At 52.3% G+C, this 27,488-nt stretch overlaps 2 protein-coding genes across 4 annotated transcripts in view; both read left to right on the top strand.

The window, feature by feature from the left end:
• The window catches only part of LOC133341183 (tRNA (32-2'-O)-methyltransferase regulator THADA-like), a 70,950-nt gene extending 60,948 nt beyond the window's left edge, over nucleotides 1–10,002 (top strand). The window contains exons 24-27 of the mRNA XM_061549637.1: nucleotides 487–918; nucleotides 2,399–2,604; nucleotides 4,902–5,203; nucleotides 8,573–10,002. Of these exons, the coding sequence (XP_061405621.1) occupies nucleotides 487–918; nucleotides 2,399–2,604; nucleotides 4,902–5,194 (931 nt within the window). The 3' untranslated portion in view covers nucleotides 5,195–5,203; nucleotides 8,573–10,002. The remainder of the gene's footprint in view (nucleotides 1–486; nucleotides 919–2,398; nucleotides 2,605–4,901; nucleotides 5,204–8,572) is intronic.
• Nucleotides 10,003–16,087: 6,085 nt separating this feature from the next.
• Nucleotides 16,088–27,488, top strand: part of LOC133341254 (potassium voltage-gated channel subfamily H member 1-like) — a 35,293-nt gene continuing 23,892 nt past the window's right edge. Inside the window, exons 1-3 of one of the 3 annotated variants that reach the window (XM_061549741.1) lie at nucleotides 16,088–16,790; nucleotides 23,081–23,204; nucleotides 26,299–26,405. In XM_061549741.1, coding sequence (XP_061405725.1) covers nucleotides 16,718–16,790; nucleotides 23,081–23,204; nucleotides 26,299–26,405 — 304 coding nt within the window. In that variant the 5' untranslated portion in view covers nucleotides 16,088–16,717. Of the gene's footprint in view, nucleotides 16,791–23,080; nucleotides 23,205–26,298; nucleotides 26,406–27,488 lie in introns of those variants that run through there. The other 2 variants (XM_061549742.1, XM_061549744.1) reach the window with 2 other exon arrangements.

The following is a 27,488-nucleotide window of genomic DNA, read 5'->3' as shown; positions in this document are numbered from 1 at the left end:
AATGTAACAATGCATCCAGCACCTGCGCAAGAGCCGATTTCATGGCTCCATCTCTGCAGCAGTCCGTTCCCTCTGCTGCAGCGCGTTCCCTCCCCCGCCGCCGGGCTGACTCAGTCGGTACATCTCGAGACTCGTAATGCGCACGCATCCATATTTATGAAGGACACCCAATTATACGTTCTGATCTTACAGTTCCCTGTGCGTTCTCGTTGCATGAGTGTTTGGATGGCTGTCCGTGCTTTGGGCTTCATCTACAAGATTGATGGACAATTTTGCTGTAAATCTTATCCAACACTTGCTGATTTGAGTTCACGATGCGCTGCTGCACTGCCCTCTACTGTTGACACCAGGGACTTGCCAGTTCTGTTCCTTGGCATAATTAACATTAAAAATAGCAGTAGCTTTTTTAATACATGAATTAAAATAACAACAATCTTCCAGTCACTTGCCGTGTACGGAACAATCGCGTGCTCTCGTGCCCGCCAGGCTTGCGCGGGCCGCCGTCCTTCTGCTGTGCGACGAGGAAGAGGCCGCTCGGCTGGACGCGGCCTGCTTTGCCTCCTGCTTCTCGGAGCTCGAGCTGGAGGGGGAAGAGGAGGAGGCGACGCCGTCGCCGCTTCCGCAGCAGGAGAGCCAGGAGGGGGAGCAGGAGGAGAAGGAGGCGACGCCGTCGCCGCTGCCGCAGCAGGAGCGGCGGGAGGGGGAGCAGGAGGAGCAGGAGGACGCCGCCGCGACGGGGCCCCTGGGCGCGCCGCCCTCCGAGCCGGTGCACGGCGGCGTGGCGACGCGCCTCGCCGCGGCTTTCCTCGGTCGCCTGGCCCGCCGCCGGTGCTGGGAGGCGCTGGTCGCCCTCCACGGCTTCCTGGCGCTGCCCGACGTTGGCGCCGCCTTGCACGTCCACGCGGCGGTTTCGTCGAAGTGAGTCGCGCGAACGCTTAGCGCCGTGTGGTCTCGTTTCCGCCGCGCTGCGCAGTTAAATTGGCGGCGTGAGCTGTGCACAAGTTGAATTCGTTTCTGTGTACGTGTGCAGCCCTTTGTCAATCCACAGAGTGGATCTTGGGGATTGTTTGACCGTACCTCACCACGCTGGTCAGTGCGCGTTGGCAAGGGGGCGGCCTCGGTCCGGTTCAGACGTCACTCGCTGCCGACCTTAGCCACGGCTGGGAATCAAACTCGTGTCGCCGGGTTCAGGGTACAGCGCGCTAACCACCGCAGCACTGCTCCCCAGGTTGCAGGTAGTCAATCACAGGACATGGCGAAGGTGGAGTTGCAAAGGACGGTGAAGTGGGGTAGGCCCAGGACGGGTTTAGATATCGTTCCCCACTGATGTGAACTCTGATCTGACATTTAACCTTTGTTGCTGGGTTCATGGCGCAGTTTGCTCGTCAATGAAGCATTGCCCCACGCAATCAAGATTTAATGTTAAAGTAATTAATGGAATATTGCATTTGACTTTATAATGTAGTTTCCCCTGTAGATATCTTATGAATAATGTCCCGGATCTCGGTCTGCTTGTACCCTAAGGTCAGCAGCTGGGACGCTGTTTGAGGTTTCCGACATCAAAGCACCAGCGTGCGGACTACGTGCGGCTCCCTTTATGGATCAAAGTGTGCACCCTTGAGCTGCCCAGAGAATCAATGACAGTCAACGATGAATTAAAGTCACGTTCACAGTACCAATGCTTCACCTAAGATTTACAATTGGAATGCATATTTACGTTCTCTGGACACAGGTTCTTTGTAAGGTGCTTTTGATTATGATAACAATTATGAAAACAGAAAGTTGACAGAATAAAAAATGCGACTTAAATGGAAGAATGGCACGTGCTTACAGGATATCATCCGGTGAAGGAATACAACACTGAACACTGAGCGGGAAAAACATGCTTAACCCCCAAGCCCGGATGTTCACGTTTACATTTCTGTGGCTTGCCCGACGACGCTGGTTGTAACTACTCGCGTGACGCGAGCTGTTGCGGGGGCTGTACCTTTACCTTTCTTCTTTTACTTTGGGTTAAATGTTACGGATCTATAAGTGTGCGCATAGTGAGAATCCATGAACCACGGTGGCAAGGTGTTAAATACCTCGCCTGGTATACAGGAGGTCGTGGGTTAGATCCCGACACCTGAGTTTGTATGTTCCTCCCATGGCCGCATGGATTTTTCTGCGGTTCCTCCGGTTTTTACCTCCACATTTACACACACGCGTTTAGACTATTTGGTTACCATACATTTCCACATGATAAGCCACTTCGTTGGCCTATCATTTGTGGCCAGGTGGCTTCTGAAAAATAGCTGTATAGCTCAGTGGGCCTTACCCGGTAAACAAAACAATATTTTAGTTTAAATAGTTTATAGTTTTGACTTATGATGCTCTCCTCCTCCCACGCGGCGTGCAGGCCCCTGAACCTGTTTGAGCAGGAGGAGGGGAGCGCATACGGAGAGCCGCTGGCGCTCGCTCGCCTGGCCGCCCCCTTGCTGGAGCAGGCCGTGGTCTCCTGGGCTGCCCACCCCGAGGGCCGCAGCCTGCTCGGCGCCTGGCTGCTCAGTGGAATCGCCTCCACCGGGAGTCTTCTACAGCACTGCCGCCAGTTCCACAGCCAGTGTGAGTGTCTCCGGGAGATTTTGTAACCCCCCCCCCCCCCGTTTGTGAAGGGAGTCGAACGGCGCCTTTTTAGTTTCATGGGGTTTTTTTTTTGCCACTCATCATCGCCGGCCATGATCAATCCACTCCTGGACGAAGGCCCCCCTCAAGCCGTCACCATGCCTCGCGATCCTGCGGCATAATAATCCAACTAGCGCCGGCACACGAGCGGATTTCAAAGCTCCATCTCCTGAGTGAACGTTATCCCGAACACGTTCCATCCTTTGGCTGTCGCTCCGTCGTTACTCTTGATCATCTCCCATCGTCCCTTCTAGCGAGCTTTGTAAGCCCAATGACTTTGCTTGACATTTTGAACAGTATAACCAACATGTTAATTAGCAGGAAGAGCATTTCTCTCGCGGTGAATGTTTTTCTTTTATTCAGTGTTATTTTGAACAGTGGTCCTGGCTTGGGAAGACGCAATACGCTTCAAATGATCCGATGAATTATCTCTCGAGTAATTTTGCTCACGTTCGGGAATGTGGATGCCCAAGGAAGACCCGTAACGTGTGACAGGCAAGCATACCCTGGACTGAAACGTTAAACCGTCGACTTTCCGGGCTCCGCAGACAAACGCCCCTTCAGCATCATGGTTCTATTATTGCATTTTTTGGCAAGAGCCTGCCTCTCGGTCATTCCGCACTAATATGACATGTGATCGTGATGTATGCCATCGGCCCATCGGCCAGAACACACATTTTACGAGTGCAGATTCTTTACAGTTAAGTGGACCTTTTCACAAGTAAACAACACTGTGAACTTATTACATTACATTAAACCCATGACGAATGTGATCGCTGGCCATATTATTCATCAGTAGGACATTTCCTTACTCTTGCCAATAACTCTCTCCCAGTTTGGTATAAATGTCTGACCCCTCAGCGGCTCATGAGAGCCAACAGAGAATAGAGATGGTATCAGCACATTGAATTGCTTCGTGCCATCATGGCCTCACGTATGAAGCGACTTTTGTCAATGTTCCACATCTTCCCTCGTTGATAAGTCAGCAGGAGTAGAGGCTAACACTTGGTCGCCAAGTCAGCTTGCTAGTCAGGGGATGATACTGTCTTCAGCCACCTAATTCATTTTGTGAGATTACCAAAGTGAGCCATCTGCACAACAAAGACCTAATTTTATGTATGTATGTTGAATTTCTTTCACACCGTACGTAGCCAACGGCGCTAATTGGAGGTGCGGGGAAGGACAACAAACTAAACACAACAACAACAACAAGTTCTAAAGAAACGAGTTTTCAATCTAGATTGAGTAACCTGCAAGATCAAGACGTCATCATGGCCACAGCTGTTGATACCACCACCACCACACCTTGCCAACCCCCTTCGCACTTCTGCGTTGCAAGAGTAGACCAGTGTGTGTGTGTAGATTTGGGTTCCCAAATTTTTAATTGCCTTCAAATCTCGCACAGCGGTGGACAGTGTGCGATGTTGTAGCCGCGTCTCTCGCCGCAACTCCTCGGCTTCCCTTGGTGGTTGGGCACGTTCAGGGGTGACTAATGCAATGTCATGTCCAGTTTTAAATGGTCATATTTCCCCCCCCCCACCCCATTATGTTAGTTTAAATGTACATAGTACGCACATTTTAATACACACATTTCAAAATAATCACCATAATTAAGATTAGAGAAAATTGCCTACCACATTGAACAACAATATTCATGAAAGGAAATGGCCACACATGGCAAGAACATCCTAAAACAAGTCTTGAGACAAATGTTCTATTACATACATGGGTAAATATAATTAGAATGAATGAATGTGCTTGTTAAAATAAGTGTGTATAGCTTTGAGAGAAATAATATTTGCAGTGTAGGGGTACGCTGTGCTTATTATTGTGGTTAGTGCACTGCGCTATGAACCCAACATAACAGTGGTCAACATTTGAACCAGTCCTGGGCCTCCCCTAGTTTGACTCAGCCTTTAAACCGAGTACCTGGTACGGCGTGTAAACAAAAGGCAGCCACCCATCTCCTCGTGTCCCTGCCTGCCTTCATCGGTGTTCGCTAACAGCACTTGTCCCGAAAGTCTGTTAAGGCTACGCGAGCAGCCTTTACCTTTGTTATTCTAAGCGAGTGGTCAGCAACTTGCGGCTCTTTAAGGACTACTTCTTGACGTTATTTATGAAGGGACCGTCTCATATTCACATGCATTGCGGCTCTTGTAATATGGAGGGTTTTATTTTTAACCGAGTTTGGATAAAATGTCTCTTCTTGTTACTTTGATTGCCGCCCCCTGTCGTAGGCGGTGGCCCGGCCGAGGTGTTCGCCGCGGTGCAACAGAACCGGCCCTACACGGCGCTCCACATCCTGCGTCTCGACCTGCTGCTGCTGGCCCGCGCCGGGGAGGCCCTCGAGGAGACCGGGCCGTGCCCCACGCTTCTCCCCGCGGAGCCGGAGGACCGCGAGCCGCCCTGGGACAGCGCCGCACGTGGTCCAGGCGTTTTGTCCGTGCGCGAGCTACGCCGGCAAGCGGAGTGGCTGAACCAGGAGCTGCTGGCTCCATTCTCGGCCCTCAGCAGCAGCAAGGCGACGTGACCGTGGCAGGTGAGTAACGCGTCGCACGCTAGCGGAAGTCCCATCGTACGTGTCGTGCATGCCGCTGGGGAACAGAGATCATCGCTGGTGATCGTGGGGCCGAAGACTAGATACTCGACCGCATTACCCGTCTGTGCAACTCCAGCTAGGCCACGTGTTGTGATTCACTACCTGAAACCTGGGGCGCAGTGCTGAAGTGGTGAGCACACTGTACCCTGGTGAGCACGCTGTACCCTGGTGAGCGTGTTGTACCGTGGTGAGCGCGCTGTACCCTGGTGAGCGTGTTGTACCCTGGTGAGCGCGCTGTACCCTGGTGAGCGCGCTGTACCCTGGTGAGCGTGTTGTACCGTGGTGAGCACGCTGTACCCTGGTGAGCGCGCTGTACCCTGGTGAGCGTGTTGTACCGTGGTGAGCGCGTTGTACCCTGGTGAGCGTGTTGTACCGTGGTGAGCACGCTGTACCCTGGTGAGCGTGTTATACCGTGGTGAGCGCGTTGTACCCTGGTGAGAACACTGTACCCTGGTGAGCACACTGTACCGTGGTGAGCACGCTGTACCGTGGTGAGCGTGTTGTACCATGGTGAGCACGCTGTACCCTGGTGAGCACGCTGTACCGTGGTGAGCACGCTGTACCCTGGTGAGCGTGTTGTACCGTGGTGAGCGCGCTGTACCGTGGTGAGCGCGCTGTACCGTGGTGAGCGTGTTGTACCGTGGTGAGCACGCTGTACCGTGGTGAGCGTGTTGTACCGTGGTGAGCACGCTGTACCGTGGTGAGCGTGTTGTACCGTGGTGAGCACGCTGTACCGTGGTGAGCGCGTTGTACCGTGGTGAGCGCGCTGTACCCTGGTGAGCGCGTTGTACCGTGGTGAGCACGCTGTACCGTGGTGAGCGCGTTGTACCGTGGTGAGCGCGCTGTACCCTGGTGAGCGTGCTGTACCGTGGTGAGCACGCTGTACCGTGGTGAGCACGCTGTACCGTGGTGAGCGCGCTGTACCCTGGTGAGCACGCTGTACCGTGGTGAGCGTGTTGTACCGTGGTGAGCGCGCTGTACCGTGGTGAGCGTGTTGTACCGTGGTGAGCACGCTGTACCGTGGTGAGCGTGTTGTACCGTGGTGAGCACGCTGTACCGTGGTGAGCGTGTTGTACCGTGGTGAGCGCGCTGTACCCTGGTGAGCGTGTTGTACCGTGGTGAGCACGCTGTACCGTGGTGAGCGTGTTGTACCGTGGTGAGCGCGCTGTACCGTGGTGAGCGTGTTGTACCGTGGTGAGCACGCTGTACCGTGGTGAGCGTGCTGTACCGTGGTGAGCGTGTTGTACCGTGGTGAGCACGCTGTACCGTGGTGAGCGCGTTGTACCGTGGTGAGCACACTGTACCGTGGTGAGTGTGCTGTACCGTGGTGAGCGCGTTGTACCGTGGTGAGCACGCTGTACCGTGGTGAGCGTGCTGTACCGTGGTGAGCGTGTTGTACCGTGGTGAGCACGCTGTACCGTGGTGAGCGCGCTGTACCGTGGTGAGCACGCTGTACCGTGGTGAGCGTGCTGTACCGTGGTGAGCGTGTTGTACCGTGGTGAGCACGCTGTACCGTGGTGAGCACACTGTACCGTGGTGAGCGTGTTGTACCGTGGTGAGCACGCTGTACCGTGGTGAGCGCGTTGTACCGTGGTGAGCACGCTGTACCGTGGTGAGCGCGCTGTACCCTGGTGAGCACGCTGTACCGTGGTGAGCGTGTTGTACCGTGGTGAGCATGCTGTACCGTGGTGAGCGCGCTGTACCCTGGTGAGCGTGTTGTACCGTGGTGAGCGCGTTGTACCGTGGTGAGCCCGGCGACGTGAGTTTGATTCTCCGCCACGGCCAACATCGGCGGCGAGCGACGTCCGAACCGCTCGTAGGCTGCCCCCCTCGCTGACGCGCTGACCAGCGTGGTGACGTATGGTCAAACAAATCTCCACGATTGACGTGGTAAAGGGTGGCCTTCATGCAGTGATGGATTGGCATGGACTTCTTCCCACACTCAAAGCTGCAAGTGTTTTAAAAACAATAATGAATAAATCTACGTCTTTATTTATAACCGCGTGCGGTGACAAAACCGATCGCTTGCTACATGAGGCCAGGGAAGATTTGATGGCAGCGTGGGTGAGAGTTGCCCTGGCGATGTGTAATTTTGTCGGAAGCAGTAAGGGAACTCATCGTGTAATTTCGGCCTGGAGTCACAAACAACGCACAAAGTTGGGTGATTGATTTTTGTCGTGAAACAAAATGGCAGCGATCAAGTGAAAAACAAGAAATTGTACAAATCATTTGTACGGCCTCAGAAATATTATCATTTTAGTGACGAATCGTCGGTCCGAGAAAATCTACCCAGCGGTAGCAAATAAAGGACTGAAACACAAAGTTACGTACCTTGCAATGATAACACACGATATACTGAGGAGTAAAAGATTTTTTTTTGTTCCAGCACACATGGTGGTGCTAATTGTGTCTCTCCTTTATGAAACGCGGTGTTCTGCAGATCACGTTAGCACAACCCGTATCGCTGTGCAAGGAGCGCCAGAGTGATGCCGTGACCCACGTTCAAACGTCACCCCTCGTACCCCTTTAAAGCGGCGAGCTGCCCTAGTGTGTGATGGTTGGCACACCGCACTCCCCAGAGGGCGCCGGTTCGATTCCATCTCCTGGCACGGCAGTTACAATATTTGCGCAAGTTTCATAAAACGCACCGCCGCCTCTATCCACCCATCGGCACACAGTTAGTTGATCGGTAAGTCGTGTGCGGTGGGGTACAGGCTTGGGCACGCTTACCTCTTCCAAACACGTCTGGCCAGCGTGGACGAGTAGACCAAACAGCCTCCAGAGCACCCGTTAGCGGAGGCCCTTCTGACAGCAGTGGGGTGAGCGAGCTATTGCAGGATTGCGCTTTTACCCGTTTGCAAGGAGGAGCAATGGCACAGTGGTTAGCGCGCTGGACTATGACACCGGTGACCGGGGCTGGAATCGGAGGTTGAATCGTTCTGTTTGAGCATCTTTTGTGGATTACTAGGCAGCTACCTGATTTAATTTTGGTATTAATACTTTTCAAACATCAGAGATTAACTGGGGTGAAGAATGTTTTAAACCTGGGCCTATACTAGGAAGGCTTATAATGTTGTATATTTCGGCCATTTATTTTATATTTAAGCCATTTAATGAAGCATGTCTTATCGACTTGGACATCGTGTAATATGTTCCCTGAATAAAGTGGTCCCAATTTAGCCATACGTGTTAATTTGTTTATTATTAACACATTCACTCTCTGACATCTTCTCCCTTTGCTTATTTGTAGGTGCACAGTATGTACAATTTGTTTAAAGGTATGTCTGTTATTATTGTTTGTGTTCGCAGGTTTGCAGATGAATGAGCAGTTGCGATCACAACTGTTGGCTGATTACGTTCTGCTGCCCCTGTTGCCAAGGGGTGATCTCTCGCTGTTTGACGTCCTTGTCGGCGCAGTTTTAAATTCATGCCGGTATCCTGAACGATGCACTACTCAGACTAACGTACCACTTCACCGGTATGTCTGTGTGTCTATGTTTTATTAAAATATATATATATAACGTTGCCATTTTCACCCAGTTTTATTCCTGCAGTGTTGTCATGGGGACTTAAGCCTCCACATAAGTGGATCTCACAGAGCAAGTGACCTGTGGTCCACACAGCAAAGGGAACTCGTTGACACACGCTCTGCTGCATATGACAGTAATGTTGGTGACATGGCATTCAAAGCGATATTGTAATTTAGCCACCACAGAACCAAATTTTAATGCAAAGGGTTTTTGTTTTGTGCAGTCGTTAGTGAGCGGTTGACCATTAACTCTCGTAGCTTGAGAACCCAGTTGGAGCACAGGCCACTTGCTGGGTTTGAGCCCAGGAACTCAGTAGTGGCGGTGCAATGCTCCGAACTCTGCGCTATATTATAAAACAAACTAATAATTCGTCTTCCTCAAGGTTAAAGTCTTGTTTCATAAACATGTTCATCTCTGTAACCCGTCGACTCAGCAGCAGAAATTGTTTTAGTCGCAGATTGGTTACGAGCTTCAGACACACCCTGTCGCATTGGGTGCATGTGCATAGGGAAATATATAGCATGTTATATCAGTGATTTTTTTACTCATTGCTTAATTAAAATGTTGTCTGTGTTTATCCAATCCAGATAAACTTGTTTTGATGTAAATGCTGAGGCGAAACAACAGTTTTTAAAGTATTATATTATGAACTTCAAATTGACTTTCCTCAACCTTAAACGTAAATAACCTAGTTTCTCTCCGTTAAAATCAATAATCAATATCTGACTAAATGTAATTGAAATACACAGTGTTTCCATGCTCACCTTTGCTGTTCCCTGGGTCTGTAGCCTTGTCTTTGTATAGCACAAGGCGGTATGCATTATAACAACCCGGCGGAGTGATGGGTGAATGACGTTTGAGATTTGAACCATTGAGTGTGGCCACTGGCACACAAACACACTCTCAATAATTACCAAACGTCCCACTGTGATATGTAGAGATTGTTTTAAAGTAACCCTCATAATGCTACCTCTGCAATTATTCAAAAGGTGTCCGGATATTTCTGTTCAATCATATTACCGTCACCACTGGAGTGAGTTTCTATTCTTATATGTGTTTAAGTTAGTTTTTATATATGTATATACTACGATTGAAGCATGTATGCATAACCGAAGGGACTCTTTGTAATAAGTGTTTTAAATTTTGAACATTGCATTTTTAAATGGTTTAATGTGTATTTTAAAGTTTAACATTAAACATTCATCACCATTTCTGCAAACAGCATGATACGTGTTTTAATTGTACATTTTTACAAACGAGTCACTAAAACACGAAGGGCCCAACTGTTTTGTCGTCACTTCCGCTTACAGAACCCATCTACACGAGAATCGGTTTGACTCGTGACAAATCGATATCCTGAGATAAAAAAAAAACACATTTGTCCTTTAAAGGGTGAGCATTGTCCAATCCAAAAATAATAAATAACAATAATAGCTCTTGGGACGAATTCCCGCCAGAGTGAAAGCACAAATATATACCCATCATTAGGGCAATGACCGTCACTGATAAAGCAACAAGCGACGGGCTTTGCTCGTGTCCTGAGGGAAGATTGATCGAGGGTGTTCACCAAATCAATTACAAGGTCGTCTGTCTGTCACCTCCTTGTGGTGAGAGACCGCCGCGCCTGTAGTAGATGATTAAGTACCGAGTCACGTGTGAACCCTTGCAGCGCGGTGAGTCCCGCGATTGTTGATGCGGTCAAGACGTACAACAAACAGCGACCGCCATTCGCCACTGCGTGGCGGTGACGTGGCCACGTCGCTGGTGCCAGGCTAGGTGCACCTCGAGGTCACGTCAAGTGTCGAAGGCTCGTCGCACGCAAACGCATCAAACGCAGAGACGACTCCCACTTGGAGGCACATCACAAGCAGACGCGACGACTCGGGGTTATGCCTCATAAATGAAACTGAAGCAGCTGACGCACACGGGGACAGGGGCCCTCCGTGTCATCACGGCTCTGCAGGACACAGTCACAGTGTGTACCGACTGGCGCTCTCTCTGTCTCCGGCGCCGAGCGACACGTCTCACGGGACGGCGTCCCACGGCTTGCCAGCTCAGTGATGAATGTTCACGTCCCCGAGATTCATTAGCCGATGTGAAGTTGCGAGATGGATGAAGATCGATTGGTTAATTGGCATGAGTCACTCGGCTTCTTGCTTCGCCGGGCGCGGTCGCTCGACTGGGAAGATGAAACAAAAACATCTCGCCGGAGAGGGACACGCAGGGTAACAGCAGCCGGCTCCGACTGTTGATCGGCACCGTGCACAGGCGCGCATCGTGCTGAGCGAATCGAAACATCGCAGAAGTGAGCCGAGATAATTGGCGACGTGGACTCGGCGAGGGGGAGAAAACGAGCGGAGAGATTCGTCCGTGTCGCAGGGTACCGAGGCGACTCGCCGCGGGGGGGCCGGGGGAGGCTTGGTCTGCCCGGGAGTTCGAGGATTGAAGAGTAATTCGGGGAGAGTTGGCAGCCACTCTCGTTTGCAATTTCTGGCAACACGTTCCGTGCAGAGCTTCGTCATGTTGAGGCGTGTATAGTCGCCTGCTGCTGCTGCCGCTCCTGATCGATCAGGACTGTAATTGGGAGCCCACCATACCCATCATCAACAAGGCATGTGCCCATCGACTTTCTGTGGTGTTTCTGATTGATGGAGACGTGGTGTCCGACTGCCACATTTATGTATTCACGCTGTGATTCATTATTGAGCAGAAGGATCTAATTGCCTCGGGCTTAGTAACAAAGCCACGGGAACAGCAAACACACGGCGCGTATATGTCATGCACGTTTAGAATGCCACCGTGGTTCGTCGTCGTTTTCAAATGAGAGCGCGTGTAGCATCTCGACTGGCGCTTTGAGGTGTTCTCAACGGCAATAATTGCGTGCAACGAGAACTCCGTGGCGCAGTGGTTTACCCCAACACGCTACGAAGCGGCGCCTGGGTTCGATTCCCCGCCGTGGAGAACATCGAGCGGTGGTGTCCGAGGCTGCCTCTTCCCTTGGCACGAAAGCAAGAGGCGAGTCCCCGCTGTGGATGCGTGCAGCGGCGTCTTGAGACGCAGCGCCACCCATCAATGTGCACGAGCAATCGTGAACATAATACACGTGGTTTGTAAATGTACACGTACATTTACATGATCTATGTACATTTACGCGATCTAACCCAAAAAACGTGTATTATAGATGATATTGGTCGCAAAAGCCTCCGTGTTAAACTCATCGTGGACATCCGCACTGGGGAGACAAAGGCGGTCGGTCGCGCGTGGTAGCGGCCTCAGCCCCGCGCCCGACCTTAATAGAGGTTCGCTAACAGCACCCTGGCCCCGACAGTGACATCTGCGCGTGTGTGTGTGTGGGGTGTGTGACGAGAGCTGTAACGCGTGGCTCTGACGCGCGAATGCAGCACGAGGAGGCTGGGGCTCGGGGCACCGAGCGAGTGTGGGAACAGCGGCGGCAGCGGCGGCGCTGCACAATGCATGATTTGCTGCCGGTCCCTAACGGCGTTGCGTATTGCGGTAAGCACACGGTGGGCTTACAAATGCTTAATTGCGCGATGAACACAATGCGGCACTGGCTGTTGCTGCTGCTGCTGGCGAAGGCGCCGAATGTAGCGGCGCGCCCGTGTTTACCCCCCAAGGGGGTGCAGCCGCGGGGTGAAGACGCAGTGCGTCGAACGCACGCGGCCACCCCCGGCTCGATCCTCGCCGCTGGCATCGCTCAAGGGCGACGGTAAAGGTGCAGCCCCGCAAGTGCGAGCTCGTGCCGCTGCTGGCGGAAGGCCCGAGGCGGGAGGGTGCTCTAGAGAGCCACTTCTCTCCGGCCTGTGAACTATTACAAGCGGATGACGTGGGAGCAACCCAGCACTTGAGCCCATCACACGCGAACCGCCAATCGACTCGCTGTGCCGCGCCCGTGCGCACTGCTAAGAGGTGCGCAGTAACGGGTGTAAGAAACGCGTGGCCCCATTGCTCCAGCTGCCTCGTCAGCAGATCGAGCCGGCGATCTGTGTCTGACTTGCAAGTCCAACGCGGCAGCAGCAGCTGCAGCAGCCCTGCTGCCCATTGCAAGGCGCAAACATCGCAGAGCGCGAATTGGGTGAGGAGGGCGGCCTTGGGGATTGTGCCAAAGGCGCCTCCTTGTTGACACACGGGCAGGCAGAGTGCGGCATCCCTGCAGCGTGTGGGTGGGAATGTGGGGTTAATGTAATGTCTGCGAAAGGAATGTTGCCCGCAGTGCATTAATGTATTGGAGGCTATAAATAGCCTGTCAGGAGCACTGACGCAGTTCCCAACTTTCACGGTCAGACAGAAAATGAAAACGGAGCTGTCCTCCGATTTGAATCTTGGCAGAGCCACTGCCAATTCCTTTACATTATCTGAATTGCGCGCGCACACATCACAGATCGCCAATCGAATTATGGGGGTCGACCAAGTCATACAAGCGAGCATTCGCAGTACTGTAGGTGTATGTATGTTGTATGTATGTTGTATGTATGTTGGATTTCTTGCGCGCAGTACGTAGCCAAACGTACTCGTCGGAGGTGCGAAATCGTGTAGCGCGAGCAGGTGCGTTCACTCCTTTGTGCGTGCGCACATCTCCGCGCGTAAACAATTGAATATTTCTTGGGCGTGTGGTGTGGAGTCGTACCCCGGGGGGGGGGGGGGCACGGGGGTTTCCCCCAGTGGTTGAGAAAATGTGTTCGTGGGTCATAAAAAATGGTTTGCGGTAACCAATATTCATAGTCACAACACCGCAACGGCACGCGCTCAATGAAAATCTGCGGAAACGAATTCGCAAAAGAAACACAAACAGAATGACGTCAGCATTGACCAACACGTACTTGCGGCAGAAACATGCAAACACACATGCTCTGATGATAATATTTACATTGCCTTGCACAAGGTATCTGTTTGGTGTTTGAACATTTTAACACAACTGTTTTATTGCCAGAATGGGTAAAAACCTATGCTTATTTTTCATCATTTTGGGTTGCTGGCAAAAATATATTCTCATAGATAGAATGACGTCACACGAGCGAGTCGCTGCGACGAGGGGGGGGGGTATACCAACGCCCTTGCACGGATGAATCATCAAAATAATAATGATGATGAATAATAATGGTTAATGATGATTAATAATATAATAATAATGGATGAATACCAACGCCCTTGTCCAGCTCTGGGGGTGGTGAGGCGAGCGTGCAGACCCGGTCCAATTCGACTGCTGGTGGGTTGGACATCATTGAGTCAGCCGGCTTATAAAGCGTTCGCTGCATCCTCGGAATAACTAAACGCGTGGCCGTGGTGAGAAACGCGGGTCCAGACAAACCCGCGGCCTGCCTCGCCACGAGACACATTGTACACCTTCGCCCCCGTCCTATGTAAGTGAGCAGACACGTTGTCTGTCTGTCTGTTGCTATAGCCTGTGTCGGTGTTGCTGTCTCTTTTAAAGGAATTTGTCACCGGGGTCGCCGGGGTGATGGACAGCTGACGGGTAAAAGCGCCGTGCGCGTACGGGACACGAGTGATTGTGGAACAACCGCTCGCTCTCCCTCTCTGTATTTCTCCCTCCACAAGCGCGGTATATCCGCAACGTGGATAATCTGCAGACGAATAATTGAGAGTGACCTGCACACACGGGAGGAGAGAGAACTGATGGGGATGCGATTCTCTTCAAGCACGCGGAGTCACTGGAGCTGTGAGGGCGCCCATCCCACGAGCAGATGGCCCGGCTCGAGTGCTGCAAGCGCCGCGTCTGTCCGCTTGCGACGGCACTCCGGGTGCCGTGCAAGCGATGTCGCTTCATTACCGTTCGTTTCCCGGTCACAGCCGCGAGCCTACCTTCAATCAACAGCACTGACGATAGTGTGACGACACATCGACAACATTGACAACAATATCACTTATCCCGCACCTGCGATGAGCACGGTTAGCTACGTACGGTGCGAAAGAAGTGCAACATCCATATAGTGCATACATCATCACCAACAACGAGTTGACACATCAACAGCAATGGCACCGTTTGAGAGATCCAGAGCGTCACGATGGGAATGTAGATCTAGATACGGTGCGACTCCCATACATAAGAACAACATAACACATTCACTAACACTCTTGGCTTTTTCGATCAAGTTACGTCAATACAAAATTCGTGACTTGACCGACAGACCCAAGAGTATGAGTTCCTGCAGTCACGAAAGCTTTAAATCAACGTTCACTGATGATAACCCTCTCGCGCTCCGTTTCTCTTGCTCACAATGGCCTTCATTTTAAAATAATAATAATAGAAGGCGTAATTAGATTGGTCTCGTTGCCATACACATTTAATAGGAGGTTGTGTTATGGTTATTATGGGGAGGGGAATCAATGTGCACACCCTGCGGGTATCATTCCTCTGTGTTTTTTGCTCAAATCGGCGCTGTTCGCTTGAAACGGTTTTTGTTATTGTTGCAAAAATCGATCGGATGGGTCGGAATGATATCGCTTAAGACCTCCGCCTAGGCGAGGTCCCATTTACACGTCCATGTGTTTTGTTATGGAATGCGTGAATTTAGGACGCAGTGAATGTGGAGAAATGTTTTAACTTATATACTTTACGGCTCCTTTGTCAATCATCCACTGCTGAATGAAGGCCCTCTCAAAAGCTGCGTTTTGCTCAGTGCGGATTGGTGAAAAGTTCCGAGGTGGTGTGGCAGGAGCGCTTCAGATATCCAACGCCACTCACAACAGCGGCCGCAGCCGGCGTTAGACACTGGGACTCCTCGCTAGCGCAGCGCGATCACCACTGGCGTCAGTGCCGCATTGTGTGAGTCAAGCAATGTCCCCCTGCCTCTCAGCGGGAACCCACTGGCAGTCGTGACGATTTCGATTTAAAGCTTTCGTGACTGCAGGGATTCATCTTCTTGGTTCTTTCGGTAAAGTCACGTAGAAGGGACAGACCTGATCTTCACCTGAGAACGGCTGCTTGCGGTGTGGCCGAAACGTCGTGAGAATTACAGTATTTTATTATGTTTTATTTTTATTATTTTATTATTTCCCTTCTACGTGACTTTACCGAAAGAACCAAGAAGAGTCGTGACGATGTCGCGTTTGGATGCAGTCAACCACCGACTGCGGCGTCTGTCTGTGGTTTGGGTGTCGCTGCGATGGTGTCCCTGGCGAATGTGGTGGGCCCCTCTCACCGCGACACGGACGACGCGCGTGGCGTTCGGAGAGGCGTGGGGCGCGCAGTGCGGCCACGTGCCCGCTAGGTGGAGACGGCGCGTAGGCAACATCCCCGCAGGGGCAGAAGATCCGCTGACAGTGCAAGCGTCGACCGAGTCTCACGCATGACAGCCTCTTGAATTAATTACCAAAGATTCATCCCAGCTAAGGCTTTTGTTTGCTGGCGTTACGTCATCTCACAGGAATATCTCCCCTGTCTCTGTGTGTGTGTGACCGCGCTAGCCCAGTTGCCGTCGCTCCGCCCCATACAATCAGCCAGACACGCGCACACACACACACACAAACATACACGCACAAGTACCCAGCAGTAAACACACGCGCGCACACCACGGACACACCACGGACACACACGGACGGCGTGCGGTGGCGTTGCGCGCCCCCCTGTCAGCGCGCATGCTCCGCGGGGTTACCCGCGTCTCCTCCTCGACTCGGCAGCGCCCGGGCGCTTCTGCAGCTGGGATCGCACCGCGCTGATTAGGATGACCGCTGGGCACTGGCATCACCACCCCCTGCACACCACCAGTGCCGCCGCCGCCGCATTGCTGCTGCTGCCCTCCCCGGGAACAACCACCACCACCATCATCATCATCGCCGCCGCCGCCTTTGAGCCGAGGCTGCTGCTGCTGTTGCTGCTGCTGTTGCTGCTGCTGGGACGGGCGCGGGGGCTGCGCACTGCGGTGGAGGAGGCGGCGGCACCTCCACCATGCCCGGAGGCACGCGGGGACTCGTGGCTCCGCAAAACACCTTCCTGGAGAACATCGTTCGCAGAGCTAATGGTACCGGACGACTGTCATTGTCTACTCTAATAGTACTAGCAGACTTGTCATTGTCTACCCTAATAGTACCAGACTATTGTCATTGTATTCTCAGGGTAGCCCCCCCCACCCCTCGTCTCTACCCCTACCGACTCAACCGGTCCAACCACCGCCACGAAATGCAAATTGTTAATTATATAATCCACATTTTATTTATTTGCTTTGATCCATAGCCTTGCATAGACTTTGAGCGGGCGGTGCGCGTCATCTCGTTTGAAGGCAAATGTTATAGGGGTGTGATCGGTGACCGGGTTGGAGTCCTGTAATCAGTCTGGCTTCACCAACCCGTACTCAGCGGCGTGGTGAAGTATGGTCAAATAACCCCCCCCCCCCCATGACACCCAACTCGGCGGTGGCGATGCCCTCGTCCAGCAGTGGAGAGCCACGGGGCTGTGAACGACGCACGCATCGCTCACTGCGCCGCTCACTGCGGTGTCTCTGCTGCTGCTGCTGCCGCTGCTGCTGCTGTGTGTGTGATGTCAGGGGTAGGGGTGGTGGTGGGGGGCTCCGTGCGTTGAGCTTAGCTCGGCACGAGAACAATCACAGCTCCTGCGTGTGAGGCGTCCCCCGAAACGTCCAAATGCGTCTGCGCGCGGTGCACGTGACGCGTGCGTGCGGGTGATCGGAGTTCGCGTGAATGGTATACCTTCGGTAGTTAAGTACCCGATACACGCGCGCGCCCACCGACAACAATCCGCCCAGTATACGCTCTCGGCGCGTTAGTCGGTACACAAATACTCCGACGTTGGACCATACAGGGGGTGAAAGAGGCAATCCCGGCGAGCCTGGTGACGGCAACGCCACTCGCCCCGCGGCGCTGCGGCCGACCGTGTCGATGATGACTCGTGAAGCGACGCGCGCGCAAGGCGAGGAGGCCTCGAGCGCGGAGGAGCGACGTCTGCGGGTGGACGCCAACACAGCAGGGGCACGGCTGCCCGTGCAAGCAGAAGCACGTGGGTGTACAGCCCTGCGCTCATACAGTCGTCACGTCTTTCGTAGGGTGTTGTTCGCGGTCCCCGAGTTTGGACGGAGTGCTCGCGCCACGATTATTACTTCTGATGAACCAGCGGCATTCGTTGATTTGACCCAGGAGGCCGAAACCGGTCCTGAGTTTTCTCGCTCAAACAGGCGCTGTGTGGGATTGTATTGGTCCAGAAAGCCAATACTAAATTTCGATTTAAAGCTTTCGTGACTGCAGGGATTCATCTTCTTGGTTCTTACGTGACTTCACCGAAAGAACCAAGAAGATAAAAGCCAATACTGTCGTCTGATGGACTTAGGACAATATTTTTGTCTTCATATGTGCAGACACTGAGCAGAATGCTGCTTATTTTTGCTACCAATATCTAGTTGGTCTTCGTACGTCCCCTTGTTACATGGAGTGCATTCATGTTACTGAATGATGTAAGCAGGGCTTAATTCTCCACTGAATGTTTCCCTGGTGGCTGGTCGATCTGGACTCGGGCGTGTGACTGGTAGCCCACATTCTCAGCGGGAGCGATCCTGCTGCTGTTGCAGCAAGTGAAGCACCGAGTGAGCAGACCTTGTCCAGGTCACCCACCTCGACAGACCCGGCTGAAATGAATCTCTGGCTGCGCGTGTTGGGCTGCGCGGTGTCGTGAAGACCTGTTTGAGTGTGGACGTGCCGCCAAGGGGAATGGCGCATGCAGTGGGGATCAGCATCTGCTTGGCGTTGTTGTGACGCTGGCTTGGCAGTGGTGCGTCAGCACGCAGCACAACAGCCTGACGCGTTCATCAAACTGATGATGCCTGCTGTGAGCAAAGCCCGTTTCTGGAAACATCACCTGTTTTATATCGACATATATATATACTGCATGCATGTTGTTGTTATTGTTGTTGTTGTTGCTGTTGTTATTGTTGTTGTTGTTGTCAGGGGTCGGCAACCTGCGGCTCCGGAGCCGCATGCGGCTCGTGAAGGAGCGCTTCGTGACGTCATTTATTACGGCTCACATGCATTGCGGATCTTGACATATTGAGGGTTTTTTTTACCGACGTAAAACAAAGATGCGTCTTGTTATTTCGTTTGCCGACCCTTTGGCTCGGGGCAGTGACGACGCGAACTCTCTCACAGCCTCACGGAGCACGCCACGCGTCACACAGCCCCGTTGTGATCATCGCTGGCGCCACCACGTGAAGTCGCGTCTCTCTCATCGCGCGGACGACCGTGGCGTGCGTTGGTGCTGTGGTGGCAAAGATGGGAGAGAGCGACCCGTTACGTGCGCGCGCGCACCTCAAGGTGTCGGCTGCTGTTGAGAAACCCCACTGGGACTTGCTCCTTCTTGCGTGGCTACTCAGGTTGTTGTGGGGTGCTTACAGCCTGGGGTGGGCTGCTGCCCAAAGGCCAACAGAGAATTGTGAGGCACTATTTGGGCTATTGGCATGAACCCTTCCTCTGTGAGAAGTCTCCACCCTAAGTAATGACAAATATAAGCATCATCTCCCTTGTGTATCTACACATATAAATAACGTGGTTTTTTTTATTCCGTCAGCATATTTGCATCCCAGACCAATACAGTATTGCCCAGCAAGCGTGTGTTTAGCCAAACAAAAATCCGGACCGGTTTTGACCGTCGAGGTCTCATCAGCAGAAGCAGGCTTGTCAAACGAATGCTGCTGCATAATTATCACAAATTAGTGGCAAGAGCACTCCCTCTCAAAAAAAACGCAGCGTGGTGTGCAAACTCACAATGCGTTGTTGCTGAGCGTTATGGGTCACAGCGGGTTGTGTCATCACAGCCTCAAAGCACCATCGCCATGAACTTACACTCCAAAACACCCACACCACACCGTTATCAACACGGTACCCCGTGCCCGTACACTAAACGGACTATTAAGAGGCATTCGTTAAATGGTAGTAGTCGTCACGTGATCACGTGTACAATGTCAACACGTGATTAACACTGCACCAGTACTTTGTCGGTCAGCGATGCTCCGTGTGGCTGTTGGATGACCCGACTTTTCAATTCCGCTGCGAGGCTCGGGATGCGCTCGGCGGGGTCACTGGGGTCACGAGGAGCCGTGGACGCGCACTGCACGCGACCTCTTGGCCTCTCTAGCCGCTGTAATGAAAACTCTGGAATAGCGTCGGCATGGAGCGGTAGCGGTAGCAGCGTTCCTCCTCCTGTGCTACTCTCGATTCCCAATTGCCCCGTTGCTCTGCCGTACACGCGAGGATATCTTTTTATCTTTTGTCATTTTTTGTGACCCCCCCCACTCCCCGGTCACTCGTGTAAATGAGACTCTGTCCTGGTCTCTTGAATTCGCACCTGGTTACACAAAATATACTTGACATTTGAAACGTGTGAAAATTACATATCCACAATATTAGCAGAAACACGGGTTTGGGATGATTTAGCACGCAATAGAACGCCACGATTGTTAATGACGGCTTGCTTAAAAAACATTTATTACGTTATTATACTCAATAAAGTTAATTACTTTCATTGTAAATCCTCATTGAGTCTTTAAGGCCCTTTTTCAGGTGGCTCCTCTATTGAGACGTTTGGCCAATCCGATGAATGGGTGGTAGGGAAACAGAGCCCTGGAGAGAACCCGCGCATCGTGGGGAGGGTAGATCAACACTCAACACTCCAAACGGATAGATTCAATCGACGAGCCAAAACTCTATCCAGTTATTGAACCAAATCTGTCTGTGGACTGCCCTCACTGCTGTACTGGCACCTCCTGGCAGGAAGAAACTTGTTCTGCTCGCAATTTGAATGAACTGTCATGTTTCGGGCTCACAATTTAATTCAATATTTTTTGTTACATTGTGGTGAACACGTCTCAAATCGTAGCTGCAGGGGCCATGTGAACGCCTGATCGCATACAGCATAACCAGCGGATCATTCACAGGTAATCCGCCCCTAGATTAAGACCTAGCCATGCCGTCTCGTGTTAGACCAGACTTCAGGCTGGCTGGCCCCACTGAGATCATGGCTTCCAGCCATCTGCGATCAAACCGGCTTCTCGCGTCGATGATCTCGGCCCGGTCACCACTGACTGCGCAAATTATCAATCAGAATACAATTTGGTTCCGTCCTGAATGTGTTTAAGTGGCAGCCGTGACGGTTATTAATATTGGTTTGACCGTCACGCAACAAACATGGCTCTCAATTGCCAGGGTGGGTGGGAGAGGGCTGCTCCCGACTGGGTGAGCTCAAGGTCACCCAAGTAGCTTCCGTGATAATTCGCTTCAGTGGGCCGCTGTCCAACGTGTCAAAGTTGCACTGCTTGTGAGAGAGATTCGAATGAATATTTCTTCGCGTGCCATGACACTGATAGCACAATCAGGGAAACTCCCAGCCAGGCCATCTTATTGGTCTGTCAGGCCATCAACGGTGGATACGTTCCCCAAATTGGCACGTCAGCCCTTGTGTGTGATGGAAAGAAGATAATGTTGAAATGCATTTGTGTTTGGTCAGGAGAGGACAAATTAGCCTTGCCAATTTCTCTTTTTTGAACAGCATCTTGAGATGCGTTTGCATTTAAAGGCTCTATGACACCAAATCGGCAAACCGTGATTTGCTGCTCCAATGAGCGCCGAGGAAAGTGCCCGTCTCCAGCTCACAGTCCTGAGTCACGACGCCAATATTCGAACCCTGAACCCTTCCACCACGACCCACTCGCGCCGCCTTTGAGAGCCACAATGACAATTTCTAAATAGGGTCGCAATTTTCTCATAGATTGAAAACACATTTTCGAGATTTTTAAACAAATTTATTTAGAGCTGCTTTTTGTGTTTGCGAGATCTGATGAGATCGGGGGTATTCCTGGTGACTTGGGTCATATGTGATTGGACGATGAATCTCGCATATTAGGAGGCTGTGTGTGAGGCGTATATATGTACGTTGCACTTACATGCTTTGTTGTTTATTTGTAGCGACTTGCTTACCTTTCCGATACTTTTCACCTCTGTCGGGTTTTGCATCGTTGTTGCAACTTTTTGAGCCGCCCTTGCTGGACATCTGTGAACAAAGCGCTTCGGACCTCACCGGATTCCTCCTCCTGCTGCTGCTGCTGCTGCAGTCTAAACACAGATTCCGGCTTTCCGGCTTTCCGAAATGGAGGGTTGGACTGTGAGAGTGGCCACTCTGGGCAGGAGAAATGAGAAACGATGCCCTGCCTTCATCTCAACGTGACCATCGGAGCGATGTTCCCGTCTCGGCATTGCGCCACGTCGGTCCTGGCTGCCACGAGGCCACCACGGGGAGCGCTCGATGCGAGCGTGAAGCGTCAGAATTTACCGAAAGCAAATTCCACGTCGCGTCGAGTCAGCTGAGCGTGCCCCCGAACTCGCCATTCAACGTTTCGGAGCTTCTCTCGTCGCGAAACTCTACGCCTGAGTTCGACTCGTACTTCTTGCTCGGGCGGAATGACTTTTCACACAGGGCGGAGAGTTTTCAGGCTGGCGAGTGCCGCATATTAGGCTCATTGTTAATTGTGCTTGTACACCACGGCCAATGTAGCAGCACTAATTAATGCATATGTGTGTGTATATAGATAAGGTCGAATCAGCCCCAAATGAGTACCTGGTGGGGTGTATAAACATTGCAACTGGGGAGACAAAGGCGGCCGGGCGTGGTGCTGGCCACCCACCCCCTCGTGCGCCGTGCCGGCCTTCATAGGTGCTTGCTCACACCACTTGCCCCAAAAATCTGTTAAGGCTACACGGGAGGGTTGTTGTCTGTATATATAAGATACCCAGCTGAATATGTAGAAGTTCTAAAGAAAGTGGTGTTATCTAGAAATCACTTGTGTCACACGACAGTCAGAACACGTGCTTCGCAGAAATCACAGATTCTCTTTTTCTCTTTCCCCTTCCCTGCACACGCACACACGCACACACACACGCACACACACGCACGCACACGCACGCACACACACGCACGCACGGACACACGCACACACGCACGCATACACGCATACGCACGCACACACACGCACGCACATGCACGCACGCACACACACGCACGCACACACGCACGCACACACACACACGCACACACGCACACACGCACGCACGCACACACGCACACGCACACACACACGCACGCACACACGCACACACACACGAACATCACCACGTACATTCACTCGCCTGCACACCATACGCGCGCGTGCACACGAACGCTCAAACACCCCCCGCGCGCGCGCATCCGCAAACTCTCCACCCCGCCCGCCCCCAACACGCCGGCGCTTTGCAATCCACTCCGCAATCCACTCCGCAGATACAAATTTCTTGCTGGGCAATGCGCAGATATTGGACTGGCCCATCGTCTACAGCAACGACGGATTCTGCAAACTCTCGGGGTACCACCGCGCCGAGGTCATGCAGAAGAGCAGCACGTGTAGGTACGCCCGCAGTTACCTCCACGCGTCTGCTGCTGCTCACCTGCGCGTACCTCGCCTGTGCGTACCTTGAACTGCTCACCTGCGCGTACCTCAGAGCAAGGCGCGCACAAGCTCGACTCGGGTCCCAGGGGGATTTAGAAGATGCCCACGTTGCAAGGGGAGGGCCAGGGGAGGGTGAGGGGCTGGTCATTAAATGTCGCGCGTTTTAAATTCGCGTGGCCAGGTGTTACCTACCGGGCGTGTGGGTTCGATCCCGACCCTGACGCCTACCTGTTCTCCCCGTGGTCACGTGGGTTTTTCTCCGGGTCCTCCGGGTTTTTCCCTACACATTTAGAATCGTGTGGTTGTAGTATTTGGCCGCTATGCATTTCCACGTGATAATGAGCCACTTCGTTGAGCTATCATTTGTGGCCAGCTCGCTTCTGAAAAGAGAGCTGTATAGCTCAGTGAGCCTTACCCGGTAAAAAAAATAGTTCAGTTAAATAAAAAGTATCAACTTGGTGTTGACTGATTCAGACGACGTTGCCCGATGTATCCGACGGTGAATTACCGCAAGGTCGTGCTGAACGCATTTGACGTCTCTCGTAACGTGACAAGATTGTGGGACGGATAGTGAACCACCTCGAGCGAGGAGCACGGGGGGAGACGCCGGCGCTGCCCCCCCCCCCCCCCCCCCCCACAGATTGTCAGCCCCGAATCAGCAGAAGCCCGGCGCGCCGTCTCACCACCGTGTCCGTGACCAGCGAGTGACCCACGCAGGCAGACACGGCCAGCGCGTGTCCCACCCCCACTCCCACCCCGCGGGGCCCGGCACACAGCCCCCAGGGCCCTGCCGCACGCCCTCGGCCGCCCTAATGGCTTTTCTCGAGTGGCAAATCGATCGCGTCGTCTCCGTCTACTTGAATGACGCCGCGCGACCCCAGCCACCTCCTCGGTGACGAGGAGACGCTGCGGCTTGAGGCTCCGGGTGCCCGCGGCGGCGGCGGCGGATGTGACAGTCGGCGTCCAGCGGCTGGCGAGGAGGCTTGCAGTGCGCGGGTCATTGTTGGATTTTGCATCCTTTCTTTTTTCGGTTTTTCCTCGACAATTCAACTCGGTATCTTAATGCAGCTGTTTTAAATCCACACGTCCGTGGGAATACTGCACGCACGTGGCGGCAGCTGTAAGAGCGCGTGGACCTGACGATGTTTAGCTGCAGTGTGACGCCATGGGCCGCGGACAAATTGATACGACCAAGAAGACGACGATGACGATGAGCGTCTTTGTCGGAGTGAATATATTCACCCTCTCTACGAGCACACAGAATGCACCCAATCCGGTTACACCTCGTAAGCTAAGCTGGGTTGAGCCTGGAAAGTGCTTGGATGGGCGGCCACCTTGCTCAAAAGATGGGCACAGAGGGCACGTTGTGGACATTAGAGGGGAGAGTGCGGTCATCTCCATCGCTGACCTCCGCCACATTAACCAAACCGGACTGTCCAGCGTGGTGAGGTATGGGCAAGTGCCCCACTCGCTCTGCTCGTCGTGAAGAGCCCTCGTCCCGCAGTGGGTTGAGGTGGGCGGTAGATGTCCGTGCACTCGGCGCGTCCCTTGCCTCATTATGCCGCGTGTCGGCCCAGAAGAGCACCCGGCCTTGTGGGGGGGTCGGGTGCAGAAACGAACGGAGCCGCTGCGTGAAGCCCCGCGCCTCTTAGGGTCAAAGGGTCACGGCGATGTCCGCAGCGCTTCCCGTGGTGACGACGCTTTGATGCCGCACACGGGAAGCAGCAGAATGCTTCGTCGGTGTGGAAAGGGATTCCGCTCAGCAAATCAATTCGGCGTTCGGTGAACAGAGTTTCTGCCCTGTGACGAGAACACTTTTGTGGATACTTCCAAGTGTCTGGAAGTCTCAAGTCACTAAAGCTCATGTAAGGACTCGTGCACATCCGTGTGGGCAATTGAACAGGTAGCGATTCCATTCGACGGGTGTCCTTAGTCAATAATTTTTCACATTTTTTGTTCATGTATCCCAATAATCACACCGTGAAGCTACACGTCAGTGTAATGCAGTGTCAATGCCCCTTCTTAAGTCACTTAACACCCAAAGGGTAAATTATATTATAATGCATGGTGGCAGCAGCAGTTCGAGAATGTTCAGGAGTTCAATGGCAATGTTGAGGCCTGCTGGCAACGAGGGGGCTTCAGGAGGAAGAGTTTGCGGAGCGTTGCTGTTCCTCCTCCGTTGAAGGAACGCAGACCACGTGTGGTTCACCATATACGGTCCACGGTGTGGGTAAGCAAACAGTCAGCATGGCCGGATAGAAGTTGTAGAACAATCTGTGTACCTGTGGAGTAATGCGCGTGAAGAAATGTTGGGGTGGATTTTTACATGGGCGACGTAACCACTTTGGATGATTATAGTGGTAATCATTTCTATGGGATATGGGTGTTTGAGATAACAGTAATGTCTGTGCTACTGTATGGATTAGAGAGGCTAAACTTAAATAGATATAGAATCTGTACAAGATTTATTTAGTGGTGCATGTGGAGGATATTGGTAATTAGGATATTGGTAATTTCTCAGCAGGATGCGTGAGCAAGGGAGTTCTAGACGCCAGCCTTGGGCAGGTGACGAGACAAACCTTGGAGTGGCCTCAACGGAGGTTTTAATCCGGATCTAAAGCCAGAGTGCGGATCTTGCAAGGATGTTGGAATGTGCAATCGGGAGTGGAGGCGAGAATTGTGAGGGCATCAGCTGTCATTGACTATCTTGCCCCCTTTGCCATGAGTTCTATCTCCGATGAAGATGCACGGGAGACATAAGCTGACCGGGCAGCTCGGTGTGAGCGTGACTGTCCGACTGCAGGCGATGACGTCCGCGTTCGTTATTAATATTGTAGACAGGGAATCTTCGATTCTTCGGCATCACTCAGACTCACACCGACCACAGACGTCGTGGGACCAAACTGTGGTTAGAGTGACGTTTCAATCTCTCTGTAAACCCATAGAGTCGGCAATTGATAGGAAGATATGTGGATCCGATAGATTTTTCAGATGAAGATTATGAATAATTGGATGCTGTGCATTTTTATGAAGCGCATCTGTGTCCTGGCAGCTTTATGTACGGGGACCTCACCGACAAGGAGACGGTGGAGAAGGTGAAGCAGACGTTTGAAAACTACGAGTCCTGCTCCTTTGAGATCCTCATGTACAAGAAGAACCGTGAGTAGTGTCTCCACACTCAGCACCACGATGAGTGAGCTCTCCACACTCTTGTCTGGTTTATGTTTGGTCTTTGCCCCAATGATTTTGTTTTACAAATGTGTTAACGGTGTCATGGCATGAGATGAAGTATCCCAGTGGTTATTTCATAGAGCAGTGCATCATTTGGTGTCAGAAAACAGTCCACGGAAGCAGATACTACATCTGATATCGCTTAAAGTAAATGCTGTCCACCCAGTACTGGGAAACACTTTCTCACCTTCTCTTCGACACTCAAATCGATATTAAGAATCCTCAGAGCAGGAATTTAGACAAACTAAATACAGAACCACATTTAATGGAATAGTTATTTTTTTCTGGCAGTCATTGGTGACTTGGCTAAGACCATCAACTTAGGACGCTCGTTGGCTGCCCGGATTCAAATCCAGGACGTCGGTGATGCCTGCTTGGCCCTGTGACCTCTGACCCTCCTGGCCAGCTCTCGAGCATGGCTCTGGAGTTGTTCAGATTTTTTGTCATCAACCCTAAACTGCAAGGAAAACGCACATTCAGGCTTGAATGTTCTCATCGTATGTGACCGAGTGCTGCTGTCACCCGGTGAGAACCGAGACTCCCACGGAGCCAAGCGGAGCCAAGCGGAGCCTTCATTCTCTTTCATTCGCTCTCATGTCGCCCGTGTTCACTTTCACTCCACCGCGACGCCTCGCATTACGCATGTGAGGTCTCGCCTGTGAGCACTCAGAGGCTGCGCTCGATTTAAATATTTATGTCAGATTATTTACGAGGTCTGAGGGCAACGTCGCTTCTGTGTAATTCCCCGCTCTCCTTTGCCCCACGTCGTCCAGCGTGGGGAGACTTTCTCTCGTCGTGCACCAATATTTAATTTCTCAGAGCTGTACGTGAATTGAACACTCAAGGGGGCGTGTGCTCTGTCAAGCAGAGCGAAGTAAGATTAGCACGGTTGGCTACGCACGGTGAGAAAGAAGTTCTCCGTGCAGCCTGTTCTCCTATAACGCGGTAGTTGCGTTCCTGAAGATCACCGCGTAATGGAAAATTCGCGTGACAATAAATCATATATAAGAT

This window comes from Lethenteron reissneri, chromosome 11 (assembly GCF_015708825.2).
Source record: "Lethenteron reissneri isolate LAM-NWPU_2019-01 chromosome 11, ASM1570882v1, whole genome shotgun sequence".
NCBI classification, from domain to species: Eukaryota; Metazoa; Chordata; class Hyperoartia; order Petromyzontiformes; family Petromyzontidae; genus Lethenteron; species Lethenteron reissneri.
Note: the sequence above shows the minus strand (reverse complement) of the source record. Positions and strands in the feature narration are given on the sequence as shown.